The sequence below is a fragment of the Oncorhynchus masou genome, chromosome 20 (genome assembly GCF_036934945.1).
Source record: "Oncorhynchus masou masou isolate Uvic2021 chromosome 20, UVic_Omas_1.1, whole genome shotgun sequence".
NCBI lineage: Eukaryota > Metazoa > Chordata > Actinopteri > Salmoniformes > Salmonidae > Oncorhynchus > Oncorhynchus masou.
In genome coordinates, this window is record NC_088231.1 from 19,446,483 (window position 1) to 19,472,542 (window position 26,060).

General features: G+C 41.0%; 2 protein-coding genes across 5 annotated transcripts; both read right to left on the reverse strand.

The window, feature by feature from the left end:
- Nucleotides 1-4,462: 4,462 nt before the first annotated feature.
- Nucleotides 4,463-10,451, reverse strand: LOC135507142 (CD209 antigen-like protein A). Its single transcript, XM_064926722.1, has 7 exons — nucleotides 10,218-10,451; nucleotides 8,644-8,730; nucleotides 8,415-8,516; nucleotides 8,146-8,307; nucleotides 7,885-8,027; nucleotides 7,690-7,790; nucleotides 4,463-7,379 (listed from the first exon to the last, which is right to left on the reverse strand). Exons 1-7 carry the CDS (start codon nucleotides 10,357-10,359, stop codon nucleotides 7,235-7,237), a joined length of 882 nt encoding a protein of 293 aa, XP_064782794.1. The 5' UTR covers nucleotides 10,360-10,451; the 3' UTR covers nucleotides 4,463-7,234.
- Nucleotides 10,452-22,143: 11,692 nt separating this feature from the next.
- LOC135507141 (C-type lectin domain family 4 member E-like) lies at nucleotides 22,144-25,824 on the reverse strand. 4 transcript variants are annotated; one of them, XM_064926718.1, is made up of 6 exons: nucleotides 25,547-25,824; nucleotides 25,225-25,323; nucleotides 24,876-25,115; nucleotides 24,597-24,742; nucleotides 23,698-23,798; nucleotides 22,144-22,927 (listed from the first exon to the last, which is right to left on the reverse strand). In XM_064926718.1, exons 1-6 carry the CDS (start codon nucleotides 25,698-25,700, stop codon nucleotides 22,780-22,782), a joined length of 888 nt encoding a protein of 295 aa, XP_064782790.1. In that variant the 5' UTR covers nucleotides 25,701-25,824; the 3' UTR covers nucleotides 22,144-22,779. The 4 variants fall into 4 exon arrangements, with proteins under 4 accessions (XP_064782790.1, XP_064782792.1, XP_064782791.1 ...); XM_064926720.1 differs by lacking the exon at nucleotides 25,225-25,323 and having other exon boundaries at nucleotides 24,876-25,031; XM_064926719.1 differs by lacking the exon at nucleotides 25,225-25,323.
- Between the last annotated feature and the right edge of the window lie 236 nt (nucleotides 25,825-26,060).

Genomic DNA, 26,060 nt, shown 5'->3' on the forward strand with positions numbered 1-26,060 from the left:
ATCTACTGTATGATTACCTTTCTAACTGACTCCTAATGGTAATATCTACTGTATGATTACCTTTCTAACTGACTCCTAATGGTAATATCTACTGTATGATTACCTTTCTAACTGTCTCCTAATGGTAATATCTACTGTATGATTACCTTTCTAACTGACTCCTAATGGTAATATCTACTGTATGATTACCTTTCTAACTGACTCCTAATGGTAATATCTACTGTATGATTACCTTTCTACCTGACTCCTAATGGTAATATCTACTGTATGATTACCTTTCTAACTGACTCCTAATGGTAATATCTACTGTATGATTACCTTTCTAACTGACTCCTAATGGTAATATCTACTGTATGATTACCTTTCTAACTGACTCCTAATGGTAATATCTACTGTAGGATTACCTTTCTAACTCACTCCTAATGGTAATATCTACTGTATGATTCCCTTTCTATCTGACTCCTAATGGTAATATCTACTGTAGGATTACCTTTCTAACTGTCTCTTAATGGTAATATCTACTGTATGATTCTAACTGTACTGACAAGTAACTATGTAGTTGGTCTAATGGGCCAGGTACCTGGTACTCCACCAGGTACCTCTGATATCTGTCTTCGGTCCAAAACAGTTGATAGAATGTCGTCAGTGTCCAATCACCTTCAAGCAGGAAGTTATACTTTGCAAGGTTATACTGTTTGTGGCATCGTTCATGGAAGTCATGTGATGGCTTGCACTCGATGGCCATAAAGTCATCAGTGTGAAGAGATATTGAGAAGTGTGTGTGGGAAATGTGAGTTAATTATTTTCCTAATTCATAAGCATATAAATCTCTCTCTCTCTCTCTCTCTCTCTCTCTCTCTCTCTCTCTCTCTCTCTCTCTCTCTCTCACACACACCTGCTCCTCTCTACTGTTTATGATCACCAGGTCTGCTCCTCCTTCCAGACAGTCCTGTCTGCTGTAAACCCAGGTTCTCTTCTCAGTAGACAGGAAGTAACATCTGAATCCCAACAGCCTCCATCCTTCAGGACACCTGAACACGGTCCTCATCGTTGGGAGTGCAATGTCCCTCTCTTCCACCATTGTTCTAGTACCTACATACAACACACACATTGTCCACCATATTAAATATTCTAATCTGGATTGCGTTCAAATAATATCTCCTTTCTCCGAAAGTGTTTGTTTGTCCGGTAATTCCAACAAATCCAACAAATCTAAAAGCATTGGGTTGGTGTAGGTATGGGCACTAGAGTAAATTCCCATGTACCAGTCATTTCCATTCAAATCCATGAAGGGAAGTGAACAGGTGCACCTGGAGAATTGAGAGATTATTGTGACAAGTTTCCTTCAGGACAGGTTTTCCTGATTTTCAGACAACTGTTTAGCTCTGTTGGAGAAATCTTCTTCATGTCACACAACAAATTCTAACGCGATATTTAATTAACTGGTACACTACACCTCAATGAACTAGTTTGAGGAATGTGGTGGAAACTCCATCCAGCCATGTTTGCACCAATCCAATGCACACTTCTGGAGAAGGGTAGAAAATCAGAATTCAGCCAGTGTCTAAGTGTACACCACAAGTGCACACATCAGGAGAAAGATGGTTAGAGTAGATGAATGGAGTCCTAGTTACTCAGTAACATCTCTATTCCCGTTGAGGGGGACGTGCATGTTGTTGTTAACCATACAGGTTTTCACAGCAACAGGAAGTACACAGTGGCCAGTTTAAGAGGACTATATGAACATATAAATAACTTTCAGCAGTTAGTATACATCCTAATATACACCTTAGGAGCCTCCATCATTTCAGAACATTTAACCTGGAACACATGTCATGTATCAGTTTCCACACATAAGTCATTTTAATGTTTCAAAACCTTTCCCTTGTGGAGGAAGACACCATCGTTTGGAAGACAAGATATTGTAATATGTTTAGTAATATGTTTGTTAGTTTATTTTACTCAGTTGGGTTTGGAAGACTTGTGTTTGGGGCATTGGACATCGACCAACCTCATTATCTTAAGGTAAAAAGTGTATGTGGCAAGTGGAGGGATAAAAACCATTGGTTTAAACTTCCATGTGTGTGTCTCTATGACTACAGTGTACTTACCAGTGTTCTGAGATTCAAGTTGTTTATCTATGCTCCTGTCCACAGTGTCCTGTCCACATTAGCATGAATCTCCCCAGACTGCTCTATGTAAAGGCTAATTCTAATTACTACCTTAAAATATACTTTGGTACTTTATGTATCTGCACACATTACAACAGACAGTATATTATGTTGTATATCCTGTTAAACAGCTGTTTTATTTTAACAGTCTGTTGTGCCTGAGAACGTAGAGTGTTATAGATTTAGGGAGGACTTCACACCTTAACCAGTGGTTTGAACAGACAGCAACCTACAGGAAGAGACACAACAGCAGATAGACACCATGATGAGTGTGTGGGTATGTAGCAGGCAGGTCCACTGGTGCTTGGTGTTGCTATTGGTAACCTACAGGTTGTACCTTGTACTGTGAAGGTTGTGAGTCATTTTCACCTTTCCTTAGCATTTGTGTTAGTGTGTGTGTGTTTCCTATTCGAACTCTTCTGCCCTCTGTGTGTCCATGTAACACCGTTTTAAGTGTCCAATCACATTAAATCAGGAAGCTTGTAGACCTTGTGAAATAACACTGTTCCTTTATTTATTAATCTGTGACTTTGTTATTCTTCATAAATATAGGTTAAACATAGGTAGCCTACTCAATCACTTTTTATAGCTACTGTTTACAGGCCTCCTGGGCCATATACAGCGTTCCTCACTGAGTTCCTTGAATTCCTATCCTATTCCTAATTCCTATTTTTTCCTGACTTTAATATTCACATGGAAAAGTCCACAGACCCACTCCGGAGCCATCATCGACTCAATGGGTTTTGTCCAACATGTTTCCGGAGCTACTCACTGCCACAGTCATACATACTCTAGACCTAGTTTTGTGCCATGGAATACATTTTGTGGATCTTAAAGTTTTTCCTCATAATCCTGGACTATTGGACCACCATTATATTTCACGTTTGCAATCTCAATCAATAATCTACTCAGACCCCAACCAAGGATCATCAAAAGCCGTGCTATGAATTCTCGGACATCCCAAAGATTCCTAGATGCCCTTCCAGACTCCCTCCGCCTACCAAAGGACGGAAGAGTACAAAAATCTGTTAACCACCTAACTGAGGAACTCAATTTAACCTTGTGCAATACCCTAGATGCAGTCGCAATGCTAAAAACGAAAAACATTTGTCATAAGAAACTAACTCCCTGGTTTACAGAAAATACCCGAGCTTTGAAGCAAGCTTCCAGAAAACTGGAACGGAAATGGCGCTACACCAAACTGGAAGTCTTCCGAATAGCTTGGAAAGACAGTACCGTGCAGTATCGAAGAGCCCTCACTGCTGCTCGATCATCCTATTTTTCCAACTTAATTGAGGAAAATAAGAATAATCCAACATTTATTTTTGAAACTGTCGCAAAATTAACTAAAAAGCAGCATTCCCCAAGAGAGGATGGCTTTCACTTCAGCAGTGATAAATTCATGAACTTCTTTGTGGAAAAGAGCATGATCATTAGAAAGCAAATGACGGACTCCTCTTTAAATCTGCGTATTCCTCCAAAGCTCAGTTGTCCTGAGTCTGCACAACTCTGCCAGGACCTAGGATCAAGAGAGACACTCAAGTGTTTTAGTACTATATCTCTTGACACATTGATGAAAATAATCATGGCCTCCAAACCTTCAAGCTGCATATTGGACCCTATTTGACCGAAACTACTGAAAGAGCTGCTTCCTGTGCTTGGCCCTCCTATGTTGAACATAATAAATGGCTCTCTATCCACCGGATGTGTACTAAACTCACTAAAAGTGGCAGTAATAAAGCCTCTCATGAAAAAGCCTAACCTTGACCCAGAAAGTATAATAAAATATCTGCCTATTTTGAATTTCCCATTCCTCTCAAGAAAAAAAAGCTGTTTTGTTGCAACTAACTGCCTTCTTGAAGACAAACAATGTATACGAAATGCTGAAGCTGAAGAGACTGCACTTCTGAAGGTGGTAAATGACCTTTTTAATGCCGTAAGACCGAGGCTCTGCATCTGTCCTCGTGCAACTAGACCTTAGTGCTGCTTTTGATACCATCGATCACCACATTCTTTTGGAGAGATTGGAAACCCAAATTGGTCTACCCGGACAAGTTCTGGCCTGGTTTAGATCTTTCTGTCGGAAAGATATCAGTTTGTCTCTGTGGATGGTTTGTCCTCTGACAAATCAAATGTACATTTCGGTGTTCCTCGAGGCTCTGTTTTAGGACCACTATTGTTTTTACTATATATTTCAACTCTTGTTTATGTCATTCGGAAACATGATGTTGTAATAATGCCTGTGTGTAGCTGGTGTTGAGGAGTCAGGCGCAGGACAGCAGATATGAGTAATAAACGTAATTTACTCAAGTATATCCACAAATACAACACAATAATACTAGCCCACAATAACAGACTGTATTACAAATAAACAATCACTCACAAACAAACATGGGGGAACAGAGGGTTAAAAAATGAACAAGTAATTGGGGGATTGAAAGCGGGTGTGTAAGACAAAGACAAAACAAATGGAAAATGACAAGTAGATCGGCGATGGCTAGAAGGCCGGTGACGTCGACTGCCGAACGCCGCACAAACAAGGAGAGGGACGGAAGTCGTGACAGAGTCGTGACAGATGTTAACTTTCACTGCCAAGCGGATGACACACAGCTGTACATTTCAATGAAACATGGTGAAGCCCCAAAATTGCCCTCCCTGGAAGCCTGTCTTTCAGACATAAGGAAGTGGATGGCGGCAAATGTTTTACTTTTAAACTCGGACAAAACAGAGATGCTAGTTCTAGGTCCCAAGAAACAAAGAGATCTTCTGTTGGATCTGACAATTAATCTTGATGGTTGTACAGTTGTCTCAAATAAAACTGTGAAGGACCTCGGCATTACTCTGGACCCTGATCTCTCTTTTGATGAACAAATCAAGACTGTTTCAAGGATAGCTTTTTTCATTCTACGTAATATTGCCTAAAATCCAGTGCTATTCTCTCTACACTGGCTTCCTGTTAAGGCTAGGGATGATTTCAAGGTTTTACTGCTAACCTACAAAGCAGTACATGGGCTTTCTCTGGAGGAAGGGCTTTCTCCAATAGAGCTCAATTTTTATGGAATGGTCTGCCTATCCATGTGAGAGATGCAGACTCGGTCTCAACCTGTAAGTCTTTATTGAAGACCCATCTCTTCAGTAGGTCCTATGATTGAGTGGAGTCTGGCCCAGGCGTGTGAAGGGGAAAGGAAAGGCACTGGAGCAACGAACCGCACTTGCTGTCTCTGCCTGGCCGGTTTCCTCTCTCCACTGGGATTCTCTGCCTCAAACCCTATTACAGGGGCTGAGTCACTGGCTTACTGGTGCTCTTCCATGCCATCCCCAGGAGGGGTGCGTCACTTGAGTGGGTTGAGTCACTGACGTGATATTCCTGTCCGGGTTGGCGCTCCCTCCCTTGGGTTGTGCCGTGGGGGAGATCTTCGTGGGCTATACTCGGCTGTCACGACTTGTGCCGAAATCGATGCCTCTCCTTGTTTGGGCGGTGCTCGGCAGTCGACGTCACCGGTCTTCTAGCCATCATTGATCCATTTTTCATTTTCCATTGGTTTTGTCTTGTCTTCTTACACACCTGGTTCCAATCCCATTCATTATCCGGTTGGTTATTTAACCCTCTGTTTCCCCTCATGTACTTGTTTGTTCATGATCTTGTAATTTGTATTGGTGCACGTCGGGTCCTCGTATCTACTTTGCTTTGATTATGTATTATGGTTTTGAAACTGTCTTCTTAAGTTATTAAACTACTCCATTATAACAAGTTTGATTATCCTGTGCCTGACTTCCCTGCCACCTATACACACGTCGATGTTTATACTGTATTATTGACTGTATGTTTGTTTTACTCCATGTGTAACTCTGTGTTGTTGTATGTGTCGAACTGCTTTGCTTTATCTTGGCCAGGTCGCAATTGTAAACTAGAACTTGAAGTATGCTCTCTCTAATTCTCTCTCTCTCTCTTTCTTTCTCTCTTGGAGGACCTGAGCCCTAGGACCATGCCTCAGGACTACCTGGCATGATGCTGTGCTGCTGCTCCAGTTTCAACTGTTCCGCCTGCGGCTATGGAACCCTGACCTGTTCACCGGACGTGCTACCTGTCCCTGACCTGCTGTTTTCAACTCTCTAGAGACAGCAGGAGTGGTAGAGATACTACTCTGAATGATCGGCTATGAAAATCAACTGACATTTACTCCTGAGGTGCTGACCTGTTGCACCCTCTACAACCACTGTGATTATTATTATTTGACCCTGCTGGTCATCTATGAACATTTGAACATCTTGGCCATGTTCTGTTATAAACTCCACCCGGCACAACCAGAAGAGGACTGGTCACCCCTCATAGCCTGGTTCCTCTCTAAGGTTTCTTCCTAGGTTTTGGGCTTTCAAGGAAGTTTTTCCTAGCCACTGTGCTTCTACACCTGCATTGCTTGCTGTTTGTGGATTTAGGCTGGGTTTCTGTACAGCACTTTGTGACATCAGCTGATGTAAGAAGGGCTTTATAAATACATTTGATTGATTGAGGGTTAATAATTGGACACACTTTTTTTCACTAAGCATAAGCCTATGGCAAATCACATGACATAAATAAATAAAAAATAATGAAGAAGAATTTTACAGAGTACAATATGTCTACATACTCTCCTCTAAATCTAAACAAGAATAATTGTTTTCTCTTCCTCATTCTCTTAATTTTCTTCTTCCACCTCTATGTCTCTCTCTGACACTAAGGCTCTATCTCAAATAGTCTTTCCTAGATTCCTCTCCTATCTCCTCTCCTTCTATCTCAACACTATTAGAGGAGAAGGTCCAAGGTCCCCCCCTAGGATTCTATTCTCCAATGTGTTTGGAGAAGGAGTCAAAGAGAGAGGATGTGAGGAGGAATTGGGGAAGGTCTAATTGAAAAAGAGCCCGTAGGCAACTCTGTAATACAACGTTTTCTCCTCTATGGTGAGTTCATCTCTCACCTTAACCACCAGGTGGAATCATCACTTAACCATTAAGTACTGTATTCAACCATCAACATAATAATAACAATAACAGAGCGAGAGAGACTGTTTGTTACTGTGTTATTGTTACACCACTTTCTCACAGATCCAGTTATGATTTGTGCCACATTTGTCATCATTCCATGTCTTTACAGGATCATCTTGTCCATAGTATATCTCAGCACAGTCCTCTTGCCTTTCATAATCATCAGGCTGTTCTGCCGCCCAGTACCTAAACAACACAGAGACAGTCAGACACTGTGGTACAAACATACTCCTCAATTATACACATAGTCTTATGTTTTAACAGTTTTAAAGACTAATTCTGAAAGATGAGCATACCATTATACAGAATGGGCCATTGACAATGATATTTATTTATTATATAATGGCATTTAATCGAAAAATATGACTTGATTATTGTGATACATCTATAGTTCTCATTGAATAACATCCATGAATAGAAACATACACTCTGATGAACATTTATCATTGTTGTTTTGTATCCCAATATCATCTGGTAAAATGGTCAAATCTCTCACCCTGTGGTCAGTGATGTGCCGTCCACCCACTTCCAGGTCCCCTCAGTAACAGAGTCTTTTAGACCAATCCAGGCTCTCAGGTGGAGGTTGAAGACAAATGTCTGTTGTTGAGAAAGATAAAGATATTTATAAAATACTGCACACATATTAGTGTACTGAGGAAAATTATATTTGCTCCGACTCTCTCTCTCTCACCTGTTCCTCTCTGCTGTTTATGATCACCAGGTCTGCTCCTCTCTCCAGACAATCCTGTCTGCTCTCCTCCCAGGTTTTCTTCTCAGTAGACAGGAAGTACAAACTGGAGTCAGAATATCTCCATCCCTCCTGACAATGCTGCTCTGTTGAAGAGCAAAGGTGAACACATTGAGAAACTTCGCCAGTATCTTTAAACTCATAAACCCATTGATATATTGTTACTGTTGATCTACTTCAAATGTATCACTGCTTATATCTCACCTATCACTAAAAGCTTGGCTTGAATATGGCCTTTCTCTTCAGTCAGGCTGTTGTATCTGGTCTGTAGCTGGTCTCTCTCTGCAGTTGCGTTGATTTTATAAAGTGAGAAACTCTGTGACAAGTTGTTCCTTTTATCCTCAGAATCGTTGATGGCTCTGTTATCTACAAAGTATAAACACAGTTATTAGGTAAAACACCATGTAATTAGGCTTAGTAACCTGCACCTCCTATAACTAGGTGATAAGCAATGAACTTGGACACAAACTCACAGTAGACAGACAGGCCTATGATCCCAGCCAGTAGGAGAACACACAGCAGCCCCAGAAACACTGCAGCAACTAGGAAGGGTCTCTTCCCTGAGCTATCAGGCTCTGTGGACACATACAAGAGACTGTTATGTTTTGTGTGTGTGTCTGTGTGTGTTACCTGAGTGCTGGCCTCCTGGTCCATTATTAGGAGCAGTGTCTGCTGTCTCTTCTCTCTTGGTGCTGGTCTCACCGTCTCTCAGGGTGTCTGCACTGACGTAGATATCCACAATCCTCTCCTCCATCTCACCTCTGTCCAAGTTGACTTTCTTGTTCCTATCTGGCTCAGGATAGATGGCCTTTGACAACTTTAACAATACCGGGGTCTTTCTTTCTATGTAGATCTACTATACATTAAGTCTCTGCTTCTAGAATTAATGTGGTGGCCTTCCAACATGGCCGTCAGAAGGCGTCGTACGTCAACTGCAAGCCCTCTATACTTTAAGTCTCTGCTTCTTGTGATTTCTCTGTCTCTGAGTCGTCTGTGTGTCTCTGTCTGTGTGACTGCTGTAGGTGTTAACTCTAGGGAAGTATCAACATAATGACACAGTAGTTGTTAATAAAAAAAATTAGGACATGTTTGCATGCTTGTGCACGTGCCTGCGTGTGTATGTGTGTGTGTGAGAGATTGTTACAGTGATTATTGTTAAACCATTTTCTGCAGCACAATATAAATCATTCCATGTCTCTACATGGTCATCTTGTCCAGAGTATATCTCAACACAGTCCTCCTGTCCAGGGAATGGGACTTGCTATTTGTGATGATGGACAGGACACTATCATAGCAGGAAGATATAGATCATAGAGGGGAAGTGGAGAACAAAGACTAGCTGTTAACATATATTAAATATCATATGTAACAGACCCAAGATAATTCAGGGAGTTTCCAGAACTCCTCCTTCCTTTCACCTTTCTGCTGATTTGGACCCTCTGTTTACTCCCAAATATACATCAACATGTTCAGGAGGTCAAGGACTACAAACATGGGTCATTATAATGTCCAGACAATAGATTTGACATGACAAACTGCTCCAAGTGGATATTGAGGATGGGTAGTTTTAAACAGTGAGGATGAGATGACAACAGTAACCACCATGTCTCTCCTCTACATTTACAGTCCTTTAGCAGACGCTCTTATCCAAAGTGACTTACAGGACCAATTAGGGTTAAGTGCCTTGCTCAAAGGCATGTCAACAGATTTTCACGTAGCCGGTTCGGGATTTCGATGCAGCACCCTTCGTTTACTGGCCAATCAATCTTAACCGCTAGACAACCTGCCTCCCTCTCTCTTAATGAACCTGATTGGTCAAGGAGATTTTGAGTGACAGCTGGTTGAATGACAGAAAAGGTCCACTTCACTTCCTTCTTTTGGGACCCATATGGAGGAACAACAATCAAATATGAGCATTTGATATTGTGCTTATATGTAATTTGACAACAGACTGACTTTCAAAGATTATTAGGAAAACACACAGCAGCCCCAGACACACTGCAGCAACTCCAGAGGGTCTCTTCCACCACTGACAATGTACTGATTCACACATTATTAAAGATCTTTGGTAATATGTTTAACTGTATCATCCAGGATTGAGACAAATAAAGCTTGAGTACTACAGGATAAGCTCACTTGTTTAATATAGTGTGTGTGTGTGTGTGTGTGTGTGTGTGTGTGTGTGTGTGTGTGTGTGTGTGTGTGTGTGTGTGTGTGTGTGCGTGTGCGTGTGCGTGTGCGTGTGCGTGTGTGTGTGTGTGTTCATGCGATCTTACCTGAAGCAACAACTCCATCTCTTGGACTGGGTTTGAAGGCTCTTACGTTGCCATATAATTGGCCATCGATGTCTGTGTTCTTCATTGCATTAGATTTGTTGTCTTCAAATCCATCTGTGTTTTCATAGACTCCTTCTGACATCTTAAAATTGTGCTCAAATACAGTCACTTCTACTTCCAACCTCAACTCTAATATACGTCTGTAGCTGTGTCTTCTCCCTGCACTGTCTTGCGTCTGTGTGACTTTAGGTAGTGAAACTCTTTATCAGTCAACCACAGTGTGAGTTCAACACAACACAATCAGCAAGCCACCGCGTGACTTGGACCAGCCTTAGTTTGATAATAAAGTACACGATATGGCTCTATATCATGCTATTCGATGTATGTGTGATTTCACAGAGTCCCAATTTTGGATGTTCTAAAATAAATGGGGATTCTGTTAATTGACATATACACTACATATATCCTGACTGAGTTTACAGCACCCCCAGCCTTCAAATGGAGGGCACATTATGGATCTCACTCTGTGACTGGAGGTGTAGGGGGGGGGATGTCCCTAGACGCTGATCTTGAGTCAGTTTTGCATTTCCACCACAAATGGTTAAGGGTAGGATCGTGGGAGGGATTGCTGATCATACACCTAGAGGAAACTTCCCCCCAGAGTTTGACTGGCCACCAAATACCATGTACTGTACAGTGCATTCAGAAAGTATTCAGACCCTTCCCTTATTTCACATTTTGTTACGTTACAGCTTTATTCTAAAATTGTTTACCTTGTTTTTCCCCCTCATCAATCTACACACAATACCGCATAATGACTAAGCAAAAACCGGTTTTCAGAAATGCTTGCAGGACATATAGAAAAACCTATTGTTGACTTTCAAATTCATCATTAGACGTAGTTTTACACAAAAGTAAAACTAAGACATGGCTTTGAAATAAAAGTTGAGGCCAAAGAGTAACAAGTATGCTGTCCAACCAGAAAGAGAAGAGGAAACTGTGGCTGTCAGAGTGAGATGGGAGGGAGAACAGTAGCAGGGTTAGTAGTTTCCTGTATATGTGAAGTCAGAGCTCAGTACGGCTCAATCTATCAACTACAATGAGGAGAGAACAGTCTCATTCCAGGCCGACTATATTGTAGTTGAGTAGCACACATCAACAAATGGGCATCAGATTACTGTACAACATGATGTTATTAACTGATGTGTTAAACACCAATCCAGACATTGTGAGATCTGGCAGGCGACTTCAATGTAGTCAATCTGGAACGTGGCCAATGTCATGAGTGGGATTGGAGGAGAGAGAGGGCAAGACTTGGTAATGAAGGAAGCTTTCAGCAGACATCATGTCAACTAGCAGAGACAACAGAGGTCATAGGGTGGCAGTGAACAGTCATAACATCTACTGTCTATCCACAGGTTAACATCTACTGTCTATCCACAGGTCATAACATCTACTGTCTATCCACAGGTTAACTGTCATAACATCTACTGTCTATCCACAGGTTAACTGTCATAACATCTACTGTCTATCCACAGGTTAACTGTCATAACATCTACTGTCTATCCACAGGTTAACTGTCATAACATCTACTGTCTATCCACAGGTTAACTGTCATAACATCTACTGTCTATGCACAGGTTAACTGTCATAACATCTGTCATAACATCTACTCTATCCACAGGTTAACTGTCATAACATCTACTGTCTATCCACAGGTTAACTGTCATAACATCTACTGTCTATCCACAGGTTAACTGTCATAACATCTACTGTCTATCCACAGGTTAACTGTCACAGGTTAACATCTACTGTCTATCCACAGGTTAACTGTCATAACATCTACTGTCTATCCACAGGTTAACTGTCATAACATCTACTGTCTATCCACAGGTTAACTGTCATAACATCTACTGTCTATCCACAGGTTAACTGTCATAACACTAACATCTACTGTCTATCCACAGGTTAACTGTCATAACATCTACTGTCTATCCACAGGTTAACTGTCATAACATCTACTGTCTATCCACAGGTTAACTGTCATAACATCTACTGTCTATCCACAGGTTAACTGTCATAACATCTACTGTCTATCCACAGGTTAACTGTCATAACATCTACTGTCTATCAGGTTAACTGTCATAACATCTACTGTCTATCTACACAGGTTAACTGTCATAACATAATCTATCTACTGTCTATCCACAGGTTAACTGTCTAACATCTACTGTCTATCCACAGGTTAACTGTCCTAACATCTACTGTCTATCCACAGGTTAACTGTCCTAACATCTACTGTCTATCCACAGGTTAACTGTCATAACATCTACTGTCTATCCACAGGTTAACTGTCATAACATCTACTGTCTATCCACAGGTTAACTGTCCTAACATCTACTGTCTGTAACTGTCTAACATCTCTGTCTATCCACAGGTTAACTGTCATAACATCTACTGTCTATCCACAGGTTAACTGTCATAACATCTACTGTCTATCCACAGGTTAACTGTCCTAACATCTACTGTCTATCCACAGGTTAACTGTCATAACATAACATCTACTGTCTATCCACAGGTTAACTGTCATAACATCTACTGTCTATCCACAGGTTAACTGTCATAACATCTACTGTCTATCCACAGGTTAACTGTCTATCCAAGGTTAACTGTCTAACATCTACTGTCTATCCACAGGTTAACTGTCATAACACAGGTTCTAACATCTCTATCCACAGGTTAACATCTACTGTCACAGGTTAACTGTCATAACATCTACTGTCTATCCACAGGTTAACTGTCATAACATCTACTGTCTATCCACAGGTTAACTGTTAACATCTACTGTCTATCCACAGGTTAACTGTCCTAACATCTACTGTCTATCCACAGGTTAACTGTCATAACATCTACTGTCTATCCACAGGTTAACTGTCATAACATCTACTGTCTATCAGGTTACTGTCATAACATCTACTGTCTATCCACAGGTTAACTGTCATAACATCTACTGTCTATCCACAGGTTAACATCTACTGTTAACTATAACATCTACTGTCTATCCACAGGTTAACTGTCATAACATCTACTGTCTATCCACAGGTTAACTGTCATAACATCTACTGTCTATCCACAGGTTAACTGTCATAACATCTACTGTCTATATAACTGTCATAACATCTACTGTCTATCCACAGGTTAACTGTCCTAACATCTACTGTCTATCCACAGGTTAACTGTCATAACATCTACTGTCTATCCACAGGTTAACTGTCATAACATCTACTGTCTATCCACAGGTTAACTGTCATAACATCTACTGTCTATCCACAGGTTACTGTCCTAACATTACTGTCTATCCACAGGTTCTAACATCACAGGTTAACTGTCATAACATCTATCCACAGGTTAACTGTCATAACATCTACTGTCTATCCACAGGTTAACTGTCATAACATCTACTGTCTATTCAGAGGTTCTAACATCTACTGTCTATCCACAGGTTAACTGTCATAACATCTACTGTCTATCCACAGGTTAACTGTCCTAACATCTACTGTCTATCCACAGGTTAACTGTAACATCTACTGTCTATCCACAGGTTAACTGTCATAACATCTACTGTCTATCCACAGGTTAATAACATACTGTCTATCCACAGGTTACTGTCATAACATCTACTGTCTATCCACAGGGTTAACATCTACTGTCTATCCACAGGTTAACTGTCATAACATCTATATCCACAGGTTACTGTCATAACATCTACTGTCTATCCACAGGTTAACTGTCATAACATCTACTGTCTATCCACAGGTTAACTGTCCTAACATCTACTGTCTATCCACAGGTTACTGTCATAACATCTACTGTCTATCCACAGGTTAACTGTCATAACATCTACTGTCTATCCACAGGTTAACTGTCATAACATCTACTGTCTATCCACAGGTTAACTGTCAGGTTAATAACATCTACTGTCTATCCACAGGTTATAACATCTACTGTCTATCCACAGGTTAACTGTTAACATCTACTGTCTATCCACAGGTTAACTGTCATAACATCTACTGTCTATCCACAGGTTAACTGTTAACATCTACTGTCTATCCACAGGTTAACTGTCATAACATCTACTGTCTATCCACAGGTTATCTAACATCTAGGTTAACTGTCATAACATCTACTGTCTATCCACAGGTTAACTGTCTATCCACAGGTTAACATCTACTGTCTATCCACAGGTTAACTGTCATAACATCTACTGTCTATCCACAGGTTACTGTCTGTCCTAACATCTACTGTCTATCCACAGGTTAACTGTCCTAACATCTACTGTCTATCCACAGGTTAACTGTCATAACATCTACTGTCTATCCACAGGTTAACTGTCATAACATCTAACATCTAACACTGTCTATCCACAGGTTAACTGTCATAACATCTACTGTCTATCCACAGGTTAACTGTCATAACATCTACTGTCTAGGTTAACTGTCCTAACATCTACTGTCTATCCACAGGTTAACTGTCTATCCACAGGTTAACTGTCATAACATCTACTGTCTATCCACAGGTTAACTGTCTAACATCTACTGTCTATCCACAGGTTAACTGTCATAACATCTACTGTCTATCCACAGGTTAACTGTTAACAACTGTCTATCCACATAACATACTGTCTATCCACAGGTTAACTGTCCTAACATCTACTGTCTATCCACAGGTTAACTGTCATAACATCTACTGTCTATCCACAGGTTAACTGTCATAACATAACATCTACTGTCTATCCACAGGTTAACTGTCTATCCACAGGTTAACTGTCATAACATCTACTGTCTATCCACAGGTTAACTGTCATAACATCTACTGTCTATCCACAGGTTAACTGTCATAACATCTACTGTCTATCCACAGGTTAACTGTCCTAACATCTACTGTCTATCCACAGGTTAACTATCCTAACATCTACTGTCTATCCACAGGTTGACTGTCATAACATCTACTGTCTATCCACAGGTTGACTGTCATAACATCTACTGTCTATCCACAGGAGCTAATGTGGGGTAACCAGTAGGCTACAGCTGTCAGTGTTCAGCAAGTTAACATTCAGCAATTTGAAATCCTTTAACTCAGTTAGATTTTCATACTTGAATTCAAAATGAACAATTGTTATTATCAATCTGTTGACCTTACTCAAAAGATTACCACAATTTGTAGATAGCCTGTTTGCTGTCGTAAAGTTGCAAGAAATTATAGCTAGCTAAATTACTTACTGCAGAGTAGGGCTAGCCATGATCTAACTAGTAACTTAGGCTGGTAGTTGATTTTAAGGTACAGTTATGACAATGGGGATGTGTAATTAAGATTGAGATTGAGAAATGTGGGTTGGACTGTAAATGTCTTATTTTTGCATAGGGTCAATTAAACGGATGACTTCTTTTAGATGTAACCATAGAGTCTTATTTTTTCTTCACAAAGACCCAGTCTACCACCACCGGGTCAGAGCATCTATCAGGCAGTCAATCCCATGCCCAGTTCAGAATTTACGTTTAGCTTCAGCTTGTAATAATGATTTTGTCAGATTAAGCCTCACTTCAAAATGTTGGTTGTTGATAAATGTGTGTTCTTGTTTTGATGGCTGTGGCATTTTTATTGTGATTGTACACTAACGGTTCTTGTGTTATTTTAATGTAATAGATGTATCAAGGGATGACATAAAGGCCTCTGGCTCTGAGCAAGACAGTGAGCCAGAGCTGCCAGGAGATGTCATGGAGATCCTCCCTACTGCATCAAGCACCAGATATGCTGTTCCAAGAGGACCCAATGGTTGACTAGGCCTATACTTTAAACTACACATTTTATTTAGCAGCTGTTAGTATCTAATATTGTGGATCCCTTAATTATACATTTCCATAGAGATATGACACATTATTTAATGTGTATTTCAGACATTTCAAGATCCAGAGAAGAGGATCCTATACAGCCGTGTTTGAAAACATTTCCCAGAATGCAGCATGGTACTAGGAAAAGTGCTTTCAACAGTTCCTGGTATAAGGACAATTTATGGCTTGAATTATCTGTAAGTCAAGATTCAACTTATTGTTTTGCCCGTAGGCGTTTTTCTCTGCCTAACACTTCTGAATCTGCCTTCACATCACAGTCGGGTTTTTGTAACTGGAAATAGGCTCTGTTTAAAGATTCTGGGTTTAAGCTCCATTCAAAGGCAGAACATCAGATCAATGCTATGTATGCTTGAAATCAGCATAAAAGGGCTACTGACAGCAACTCATCAATGTTAGATGTCAAAAATGAGGACCGGAAAAATAAAGTAGGGGGGGGGGGAACTGTACTTCCATTTAAACAATTGCAGATGTGCTATTAACTGCCACTCAAAATATAACGCAGAGAGGTCATCGAGAGTCTGATGACTCTCACAACAAGGGTTCTTTTTAGACAATCTTAGAAGAAATAGCAAAGCATGACCCTGTCATAGAGAAAAGGATGAATGCATGTGGCAATGCTGAGTACTAAAGCCACCAAATCCAGAAGGAAGTTCTTGAGGGATTTGCTGAGATGTTTCAAATTGAACTAATAAGAGAAGTAAAAGAATGCCAAGTGTTTAGAGTAATTGCAGATGAAACCAAAGAGTTAAAGAAAAAATAACAAATGTCTTTAGATGTGAGGTACTATTACAACGGGGCCATCCACGAAAGCTTTTTACGCTTTCAGTCAGCTGTAAGCTTAGATTTATCAGGGCTCACAAAAATGATCATTGATTGCCTTGAAAAACATGGTCTGGACTACTGAAATAATCCTGTGGGGCAAGGCTATGACAGTGCATCCGTCATGAGCGGAAATCATTTGGGTGTGTCTGCCTGGATTAAAAACAGTGCAAGATTTACATTTTATGTGCACTGTAATGCACATTGTTTGAATTTGGTTCTTGTCGATGCTGTAACATCAGTGCCTGAGGCAGTTACTGTTTTGCTCTCCTGCAGCTTTATAACGTTGTATCTGGCTTTTACGTTCATCTCAAGTGGCTTGTAGTTCAGGAAGAGCTGTATCCACAGCAGCAGCTCAGGGAACTAGAGTGCGTGTCACCAGTCCGGTACCATCAGTGCCGGCCCCACGCACCAGGCTTCCTGCGACGATCCCCAGTCCAGAGCTTCCGGCGACAGTTCCCAGTCCAAAGCTTCCGGCGACAGTCCCCAGTCCAGAGCTTCCGGCGACAGTTCCCAGTCCAAAGCTTCCGACGACAGTTCCCAGTCCAGAACTTCCGGCGACAGTTCCCAGTCCAGAGCTTCCGGCGACGGTTCCCAGTCCGGAGCTTCCGGCAACGGTTCCCAGTCCAGAGCTTCCGGCGACAGTTCCCAGTTCCCTGGTTGATATATATATTTTTTTATTTTTTTTATTTCACCTTTATTTAACCAGGTAGGCTAGTTGAGAACAAGTTCTCATTTACAACTGCGACCTGGCCAAGATAAAGCATAGCTGTGTGAACAGACAACACAGAGTTACACACGGAGTAAACAATTAACAAGTCAATAACACAGTAGAAAAAAAAGGGGAGTCTATATACAATGTGTGCAAAAGGCATGAGGAGGTAGGCGAATAATTACAATATTGCAGATTAACACTGGATTGATAAATGGTCATGTACAGGTAGAGATATTGGTGTGCAAAAGAGCAGAAAAGTAAATAAATAAAAACTGTGGGGATGAGGTAGGTGAAAATGGGTGGGCTATTTACCAATAGATTATGTACAGCTGCAGCGATCGGTTAGCTGCTCAGATAGCTGATGTTTGAAGTTGGTGAGGGAGATAAAGGTCTCCAACTTCAGCGATTTTTGCAATTCGTTCCAGTCACAGGCAGCAGAGTACTGGAACGAAAGGCGGCCGAATGAGGTGTTGGCTTTAGGGATGATCAGTGAGATACACCTGCTGGAGCGCGTGCTACGGATGGGTGTTGCCATCGTGACCAGTGAACTGAGATAAGGCGGAGCTTTACCTAGCATGGCCTTGTAGACGACGATATTATCGAATAGATATTTGAAAAACACCTTGAGGATTGATTATAAAAAACGTTTGTCACGTTTCTGTCGACATTATGGAAATAATTTAGAATTTTTGTCTGCGTTGTCATGACCGCTCTTTCCGGTGGATTCCTGTGCATAATGCACCAAACTAACGGAGGTATTTGGATATAAAAAATATCTTTATGGAACAAAAGGAACATTTGTTGTCTAACTGGGAGTCTCGTGAGTGAAAACATCCGAAGATCATCAAAGGTAAACGATTCATTTGATTGCTTTTCTGATTTTCGTGACCAAGTTACCTGATGCTATGTGTACTTATTGTTTTGTCGAGCGATTGATAAACTTACACAAACGCTTGTATTGCTTTCGCTGTAAAGCATAATTTCAAAAGACGACAGATGGATTAACAAAAGGCTAAACTGTGTTTTGTAATTTTGCACTTCTGATTTCATGAATATTAATATTTTCTTGTAATATTATTTACCTGTGGCACTATGCTACGCTATGCTATTCAGCATTGCTGATGACAATTATCCCGGATCCAGGATGGGTGGTTCAGTAAGGTTAATTGAAATACAGACAGAGATGGAGTAGTCCCAGAGTTAATGATCAAAGGTCAGTTTTGCATTTCACCTCCTGATTTAAGATAACTGACCTTGTTAGAATAAAACAAACAATGCTTAATGATGCTCTCTCGTCTGCAGGCATGTTTTGATGTGAGAGAGGAAGCCAGTCCCGTCATCGCCACCTCACCCGCTCTTAAGATAACCTTCGGGCCGACTGGGAGCCCAAGTCTGGTTAGGAGACACTGCAATTGTGATGAACTGAGAGAATATTAGGGTAGCACTGTAATTCATGAATCATATGATGTCTGCAAGGTTCTTACCTCTTTCCCTTTCTGTCTTCTACACCACTTTCCCCACCTCGTCTTTCTTCCTCGTTTTATAATGCACACCATATGTGCATTGAAGTACAGATTGAACTTGTATTTATAATATTACAATTATCATAATTATAATGCATTTATAACAACAGGATAATGAACTTCTTTAAATAAAGTGTTTCACATTCTCCACTGGTTGAAATTAAGTATCTCACTGAAATACTATCCTGTGTCCTCAGATTAATAAAGATGAAGGGAGTTAGATATGCATAGTTTTTCTTCTTCTGTATATATGAATTACAAATCAATCATGTTTGTAATCTATTGCATAGTTACAATGTATAATCATTGATGTCCCAGGAGCAGGAGTGGTAAACACTGTTGACGTGTCTAATTGTAATACATACATGCAGACACAGCATCATTCAAAGAATGGAGTTTGATACATCTGGTATTGAATATGACTGAAAAATAATGTCTCAGAGACTCATACCTGAACCGCACCTTTATTTGCCAAGGAAGAGTTACATGTTCAGTGAATATATTCAATGTACAGGCTACAATGTGGGGATCTCATGCGTGGTACTAACTACACTGCATGTGTATGTAGTACTTTAGCCTTTCAGACTTGAAGTTGATACAACAACTATGATAGCTGAGGTTCATAGACTGGTATGAACATTAGTTCAGAACCTAACGTTTTAGGGTTCATACACAGATCGGCTACACACTGTAACTAGCTACACATCCATAGGCATACAGTTATGTTTATCCTCCACTACACAATAAGCAAGTAAATAGTTAGTTAGCTATATTACTTCAGCTACATTGCAAGGCAAGCTTACATAACTGTACATTCAATTTGCAGTAAATGCTTTAGCTAGCTAGATTATTTATAGCTAGATGTATTTACATACACTGTTTCACAAGACGGCAGCCTGGTTTGCTGGTAATCTCAGGAGTCCCTAAAACATTAATCAACACAAATTATAAATTATTTCTCCTAACACTAGCAAGCTGGCTAATGTTAGCTAGACAGATAACTTGCTAAAGAGCGATTTTCGTGAATTAACTTTATGACAAAATAATATGCACAAACGTTTGTCTCTACATGAACTAACATTTCCCTCTCAATTGTAAATGTTTTGCTTGACCCGTTATGACGTTATAACAACCTACATCTGGATCCACCGTGATGTTTTGTCAGCCATCTTTGTTGAAGAACGCCACAAGGCAAGGGTGGCTCACGTCAACATCATTGGAACCACTCGATATGATTTGTCATATAAAAACCTTGGGACCCAAATGCTTGGGACCCAAATGCTAAAAACCTTGGGACCCTAACTCCCCCTTGTGGTAGTCTGGAGCAATGAAGCCGTGATGCTGGGTACCTCTTAATCCTGCGGTACAAGCTCGCAACTTTTAAAGGAAGAACCACTGTAGGTTGTACCCAAAGCCCAGTGCTCCATGAGCAAGGCTGTTTACTGTAGGTTGTACACACAGCCCATGGGGCGACCAAATCTCACTTAAGGCCACCTAAAGGCTAGAAGGGTGCGTCTTGGTCAATTTAGATAGAAAAATGCTGCCTTCGTCAATCTGCCTCTCTATGAGGCTGCCTAAACCTGCCTGATGTCCCGGGCCGCCCGTATTTATATCCACCACTTACCAAGCATAGCAAAAATCTCCTGAACCCTGTCTTGGTCTCGCTGATGCTGGTTTCTCTCTTCAATCAGGGCATCGTAGCTAGTCTGTAATCATCAATCAATAGAATGTACTTATAAATCACACCCTGATCTGTTTCACCTGTCTTTGTGATTGTATCCACGCCCCTCCAGGTGTCGCCCGCCTTCCCCTTGTCCCCTTTGTATTTATACCTGTGTTTTCTGTTTGTCTGTTGCCAGTTAGTCCTGTTTGTCAAGTCAACCAGCGGTTTTGTGTCTCAGCTCCTGCTTTTTCTTGTCTCTCTTTTTCTCGCCCTCCTGGTTTTGATCTTCACCTGTCCTGACTCCGAGCCCACCTGCCTGCCCCTGACACTGAGCCTGCCTGCCAACCTGTACCTTTGCCACCCTCTGGATTGTTGACCTCTGCCTTACCCTGACCCTGAGCCTGCCTGCCGTCCGGTACCGTTGCCCCACCTCTGGTTTACTGACCCCTGCCTGCCTTGACCTGTCTATTGCCTGCCCGTGTTGGATTATTAAACCTTTGTTAATTCAACGTGGCCTGCATCTGGGTCTTACCTTCATCCCTGATAGATGTTACAAAGTGCTAAATAGAAACCCAGCCTACAACCCCAAACAGCAACCAATGCAGATGTAGAAGTACGTTGGCTAGGAAAAACTCCCTAGAAACTGTCTGTGCTGGGTGGAGATTATAAGTGTACAAGGCCATTAAAGGCCAGATTTTTCTAAAAACAACAGGTCCTGGACAAGGTAGCAAGTCCTGTGAACTGGTCAGTGTTCCATAAGTCGCAGGCAGAACATATCAAAGTGGAGCAGCAGCACGGTCAGGTGGACTGGGGACAGCCAGGAGTTATCGGGCCAGGTAGTCCTGAGGCCTAGGGCTCATATCCTCCAGCAGGGCTGGGAGAGCAGCTACTGGTCTGTAGCTGGTCTTTCTCTTTAGTCTGGGTGTTGTAACTGGTCTGTAGCGGGTCTTTATCTGTTGTGAATGTGTTGTAACTGGTCTGTAGATGGTCTCTCTCTTTAGTGAGGGTGTTGTAGCTGGTCTGTAGCTGGTCTCTCTTTGCAGATGAGTTGATAATTTAACCGAAGAAGAATTTAACCTAAGAAGCAGTGGTGGAAAAAGTACCCAATTGTCATACTTGAGTAAAAGTACAGAGACCTTTATAGAAAATGACTCAAGAAAAAGTGAACGTCCCCCAGTAAAATACTACTTGAGTAAGAGTAAAAAAAATATTAGGTTTTAAATATGCAAGTATCAAAAGTAAAATTAAAAGTATAAATCACTTAAAATTCCTAAATTAAGCAAACCAGATGGCACGATTGAATTGTTTTATTTTTATTTAAGGATAGCTGACTCCAACACTTGGACATAATTTACAAACGAAGCATGTGAGTTTATGAGTCCACCAGATCAGAGGCAGTATGGATGCCCAGGGATGTTCTGTTGATAAGTGTGTGAATTTGACCATTTTCCTGTCCTGCTAAGCATTCAAAATGTAATGAGCACTTCTGGGTGTCAAGAAAAATATATGGTATAAAAGTACACTATTTTCTTTAAGATTATAGCTCTATTGTGAAACTGGTCCCCTAAAACACACTGTATTCCTCTAACATCTTCATTGATATAAACAGTAGACACAGACATCTCCATAGTCTACCACTATGTCTCTATGAGAGCTGTCCAGTGTGTCCAGCCTGGCTATTTGTGACGATGGACAGGACACGATCATACCAGGAAGATATGCACTAGAGAATGGAAGAGAGTGTGAGAGAGAGAAAGAAAGAGTGTGAGAGACAGTGTGAGAGAGAGAGAGTGAGAGAGAGTGTGAGAGAGAGTGTGAGAGAGAGAGTGTGAGAGACAGAGTGTGTGTGAGAGAGAGAGAGAGAGAGAGAGAGAGAGAGAGAGAGAGAGAGAGAGAGAGAGAGAGAGAGAGAATGTGTTACAGTATGGTGATGTTAAGCAACTTTCTCACAAATCCAGTTCAGTTTGCAGTCACATGACAAGTCATTCCATGCCGTCAGAGGACTCTGATCTTTATGTATCTCAACACAGTCCTCCTCCCCAGTAGAACCTGCATTATCAGGCTGTGGGTCATACCAGTACCTACAGGGTTAAAAACAGACATATATCATGGTTAATACGAGTACATACAGGGTTAAAAACAGTCAGATATCATGGTTAATACCAGTACCTACAGGGTTAAAAACAGACATATATCATGGTTAATACGAGTACATATAGGGTTAAAAACAGTCAGATATCATGGTTAATACCAGTACCTACAGGGTTAAAAACAGTCAGATATCATGGTTAATACCAGTACCTACAGGGTTAAAAACCGTGAGATATCACAGTTGGAACATTACAATCCTAAATAATATACATTATAATATACATAATAAAAGATATCTTTGTTGACTGCTACAATCAACAACAATAACCTGTATAGAAACATTTCCATTGGAGCATTATTGTGAGAATAGTTATCATGTTAGGGGTGTATACGGAGGCGAAGTCGGGTGCAGGAGATCAGAGTGTAGTAAACAGGCACACTTTAATTCCGGTCCAAAAACAACAGCACATAAAAACATAAACGTGCCAAAAACACAGAGCATAACACAAGTATGGCGCCTGACAATATCCACATAACAGTAAACAATTACACACAAAGACATGGAGGAGAACAGAGAACTAAATACATGCAGTGTGATTATGGAATGAAAACCAGGTGTGTATGGAACAAGACAAAACAAATGGACATATGAGAAATGGAGCAGCAATGGCTAGAAAGCCCATTGACGTCGATCGCCGAACGCCGCCCGAACAAGGAGAGGAGCTGACTTCGGCGGAAGTCGTGACATAACATCTCTTACTCTGTGGTCAGTGGTGTTCCATCCACCCATTTCCAGGTCTCCTCTGTCTCTCTGTCAGTCAGACCAATCCAGACTCTCTTCTTGAAGTGGAAGAGAAACTCCTATGGTTGAGAAAGATACAATATACACTGCGTTGAGTAAGCTCCAAAAGTTTTGGGACACTGACACATTTTTTGTTATTTTGCCTCTGTACTTCAGCACTTCGGAGTTGAAACGACACATTAAGGTTAAAGGTTAAAGTGCGGACCGTCAGCTTTCAGTTTCAGGTTTTTTCATCCATATCGAGTGAACCGTTTAGAAATGACATCACTGTTCGTACATCGTCCCCCATTGTAGGGGACCAAAAGTATTACGACAAATTCACTTATATGTGTATTAAAGTAGTCAAAGGTTTTAGTATTTGGTCCCATATTCCTAGCACGCAATGACTACATCTAGCTTGTGACTCTACAAACGTGTTGGATGAATTTGCATTTAGTTTTGGTTGTGTTTCAGATTATTTTGTGCCCAATAGAAATGAATAGTTAATAATGTATTGTGTCGATTTGGAGCAACATTACATGTAAATAAGTATATATTATGTTTCATAAACACTTCTACATAAATGTGGGTGCTACCATGACTACGGATAGTGCTGAATGAATTGTCAATAATGATGAGTGAGAAAGTTAAAGATGCACAAATCCCATAAACTGAAAGCTGTCAGTCTGCCCGTCAACCTCATAGACATTGTGTCGTTCCAAATCCAAAGTGCTGGAGCACAAAGCCCCACCAAAAAAAACATTTGTCAAAGTCCCAATACTTTTGGAGCTCATTGTTTGACCATATCTACCCCAGACAGACCTATATCTCCCCTCCCCTCCCCCACCCCCACCTCCCCCTTCTCTTTCTCCTCTCACCTGTTCCTCTTTGCTGTTTATGATCACCAGGTCTGTTCCTCTCTCCAGACAGTCCTGTCTGCTCTTCTCCCAGGTTTTCTCCTCAGAGGAGATGAAGTAACAACTGCATTCAAACTTCTTCCATCCGTCTGAACAACATGTTCTTTCTGTTTGATGACACAACACTGATACAATGTGATACAATACAATAAACATCACATTTTATTTTCCATGAGTCACTGGATCTCAATGAAAACTGTACTTTATAATAAATAAAGGTATGAAAACCAGCTCACTGACCACAAAGCAAATTCTGAAGCCTGTCTCTCTCTGTAGTCAGGTTGTTGTATCTGGTCTGTAGCTGGTCTCTCTCTTCAGTCAGGTTGTTGTATTTGGTCTGTAGCTGGTCTCTCTCTTCAGTCAGGTTGTTGTATCTGGTCTGTAACTGGTCTCTCTCTGAAGTTGCATTGATTTTATAAAGGGATAAACTCTGTGACAAGTTGATCCTTTTATCCTCAGAATCTTTGATGACTCTGTTATCTATAAAGTATAAACACATAGTTACCAGGTAAAACACCAGGTAAATAGGCATTGTAACCTGCACTTCTTATAACTGGGTGATAAGCAATGAACTTGGACACAAACTCACAGTAGACAGACAGGCCTATGATCCCAGCCAGTAGAACACACAGCAGCCCCAGAAACACTGCAGCAACTAGGAAGGGTCTCTTCCCTGAGCTATCAGGCTCTGTGGACATATTCCATAGTATTTTATGTTTTGTGTGTGTGTCTGTGTGTGTGTGTGTGTGTGTGTGTGTCTGTGTGTGTGTGTGTGTGTGTGTGTGTGTGTGTGTGTGTGTGTGTGTGTGTGTGTGTGTGTGTGTGTGTGTGTGTGTGTGTGTGTGTGTGTGTGTGTGTGTGTGTGTGTGTGTGTGTGTGTGTGTGTGTGTGTGTGTGTGTGTGTGTGTCACCTGAGTGCTGGTCTCCTGGTCCATTATTAGGAGCAGTGTCTGCTGTCTCTTCTCTCTTGGTGCTGGTCTCACCGTCTCTCAGGGTGTCTGCACTGACGTAGATATCCACAATCCTCTCATTCATCTCACCTCTGTCAAACGTGACCTTGTTCATATCTGGCGAAGCATAGATGACCTCTCCAACAACTTACTGTGTTTTCTGTCTATATACCGATTCTGGTATAGTTGCCCCTGTGTCTGCTTCTTTACTGTACCTATCTCTGCTCTGAGTCTTTGACTAACTGTTTATGACTTCATCCACAGAATAAAAGGGAAATGTCAAAAGAGGAAGGTGATGAAATAGTAACATTGTGGTTAAGGTCAGGACATTTTCTTCACCTGTTCATGTTGTGTGTAATGTCCTGATCATGTTGTGTGTAATGTCCTGACCTCATGTTGTGTCTAATGTCCTGACCTCATGTTGTGTATAATGTCCTGACCTCATGTTGTGTATAATGTCCTGACCTCATGTTGT

Bases quoted from the DNA above. Each gene is read 5' to 3' on its own strand.
- LOC135507142 (XM_064926722.1), bottom strand. From the start codon at position 10,359: ATGTCAGAAGGAGTCTATGAAAACACAGATGGATTTGAAGACAACAAA. The intron at 8,028-8,145 runs GTGAGATATAAG...GCTCTTCAACAG, and splicing joins AGCCAAGCTTTTAGTGATAG to AGCAGCATTGTCAGGAGGGA. The intron at 7,380-7,689 runs GTGAGAGATTTG...TGTGTTGTTTAG, and splicing joins GGCACATCACTGACCACAGG to GTACTGGGCGGCAGAACAGC.
- LOC135507141 (XM_064926718.1), bottom strand. From the start codon at position 25,700: ATGAACAAGGTCACGTTTGACAGAGGTGAGATGAATGAGAGGATTGTG. The intron at 24,743-24,875 runs GTCAGTGAGCTG...GTCATCAAACAG, and splicing joins GCTTCAGAATTTGCTTTGTG to AAAGAACATGTTGTTCAGAC. The intron at 23,799-24,596 runs GTGAGAGGAGAA...TCTCAACCATAG, and splicing joins TAAACAGCAAAGAGGAACAG to GAGTTTCTCTTCCACTTCAA.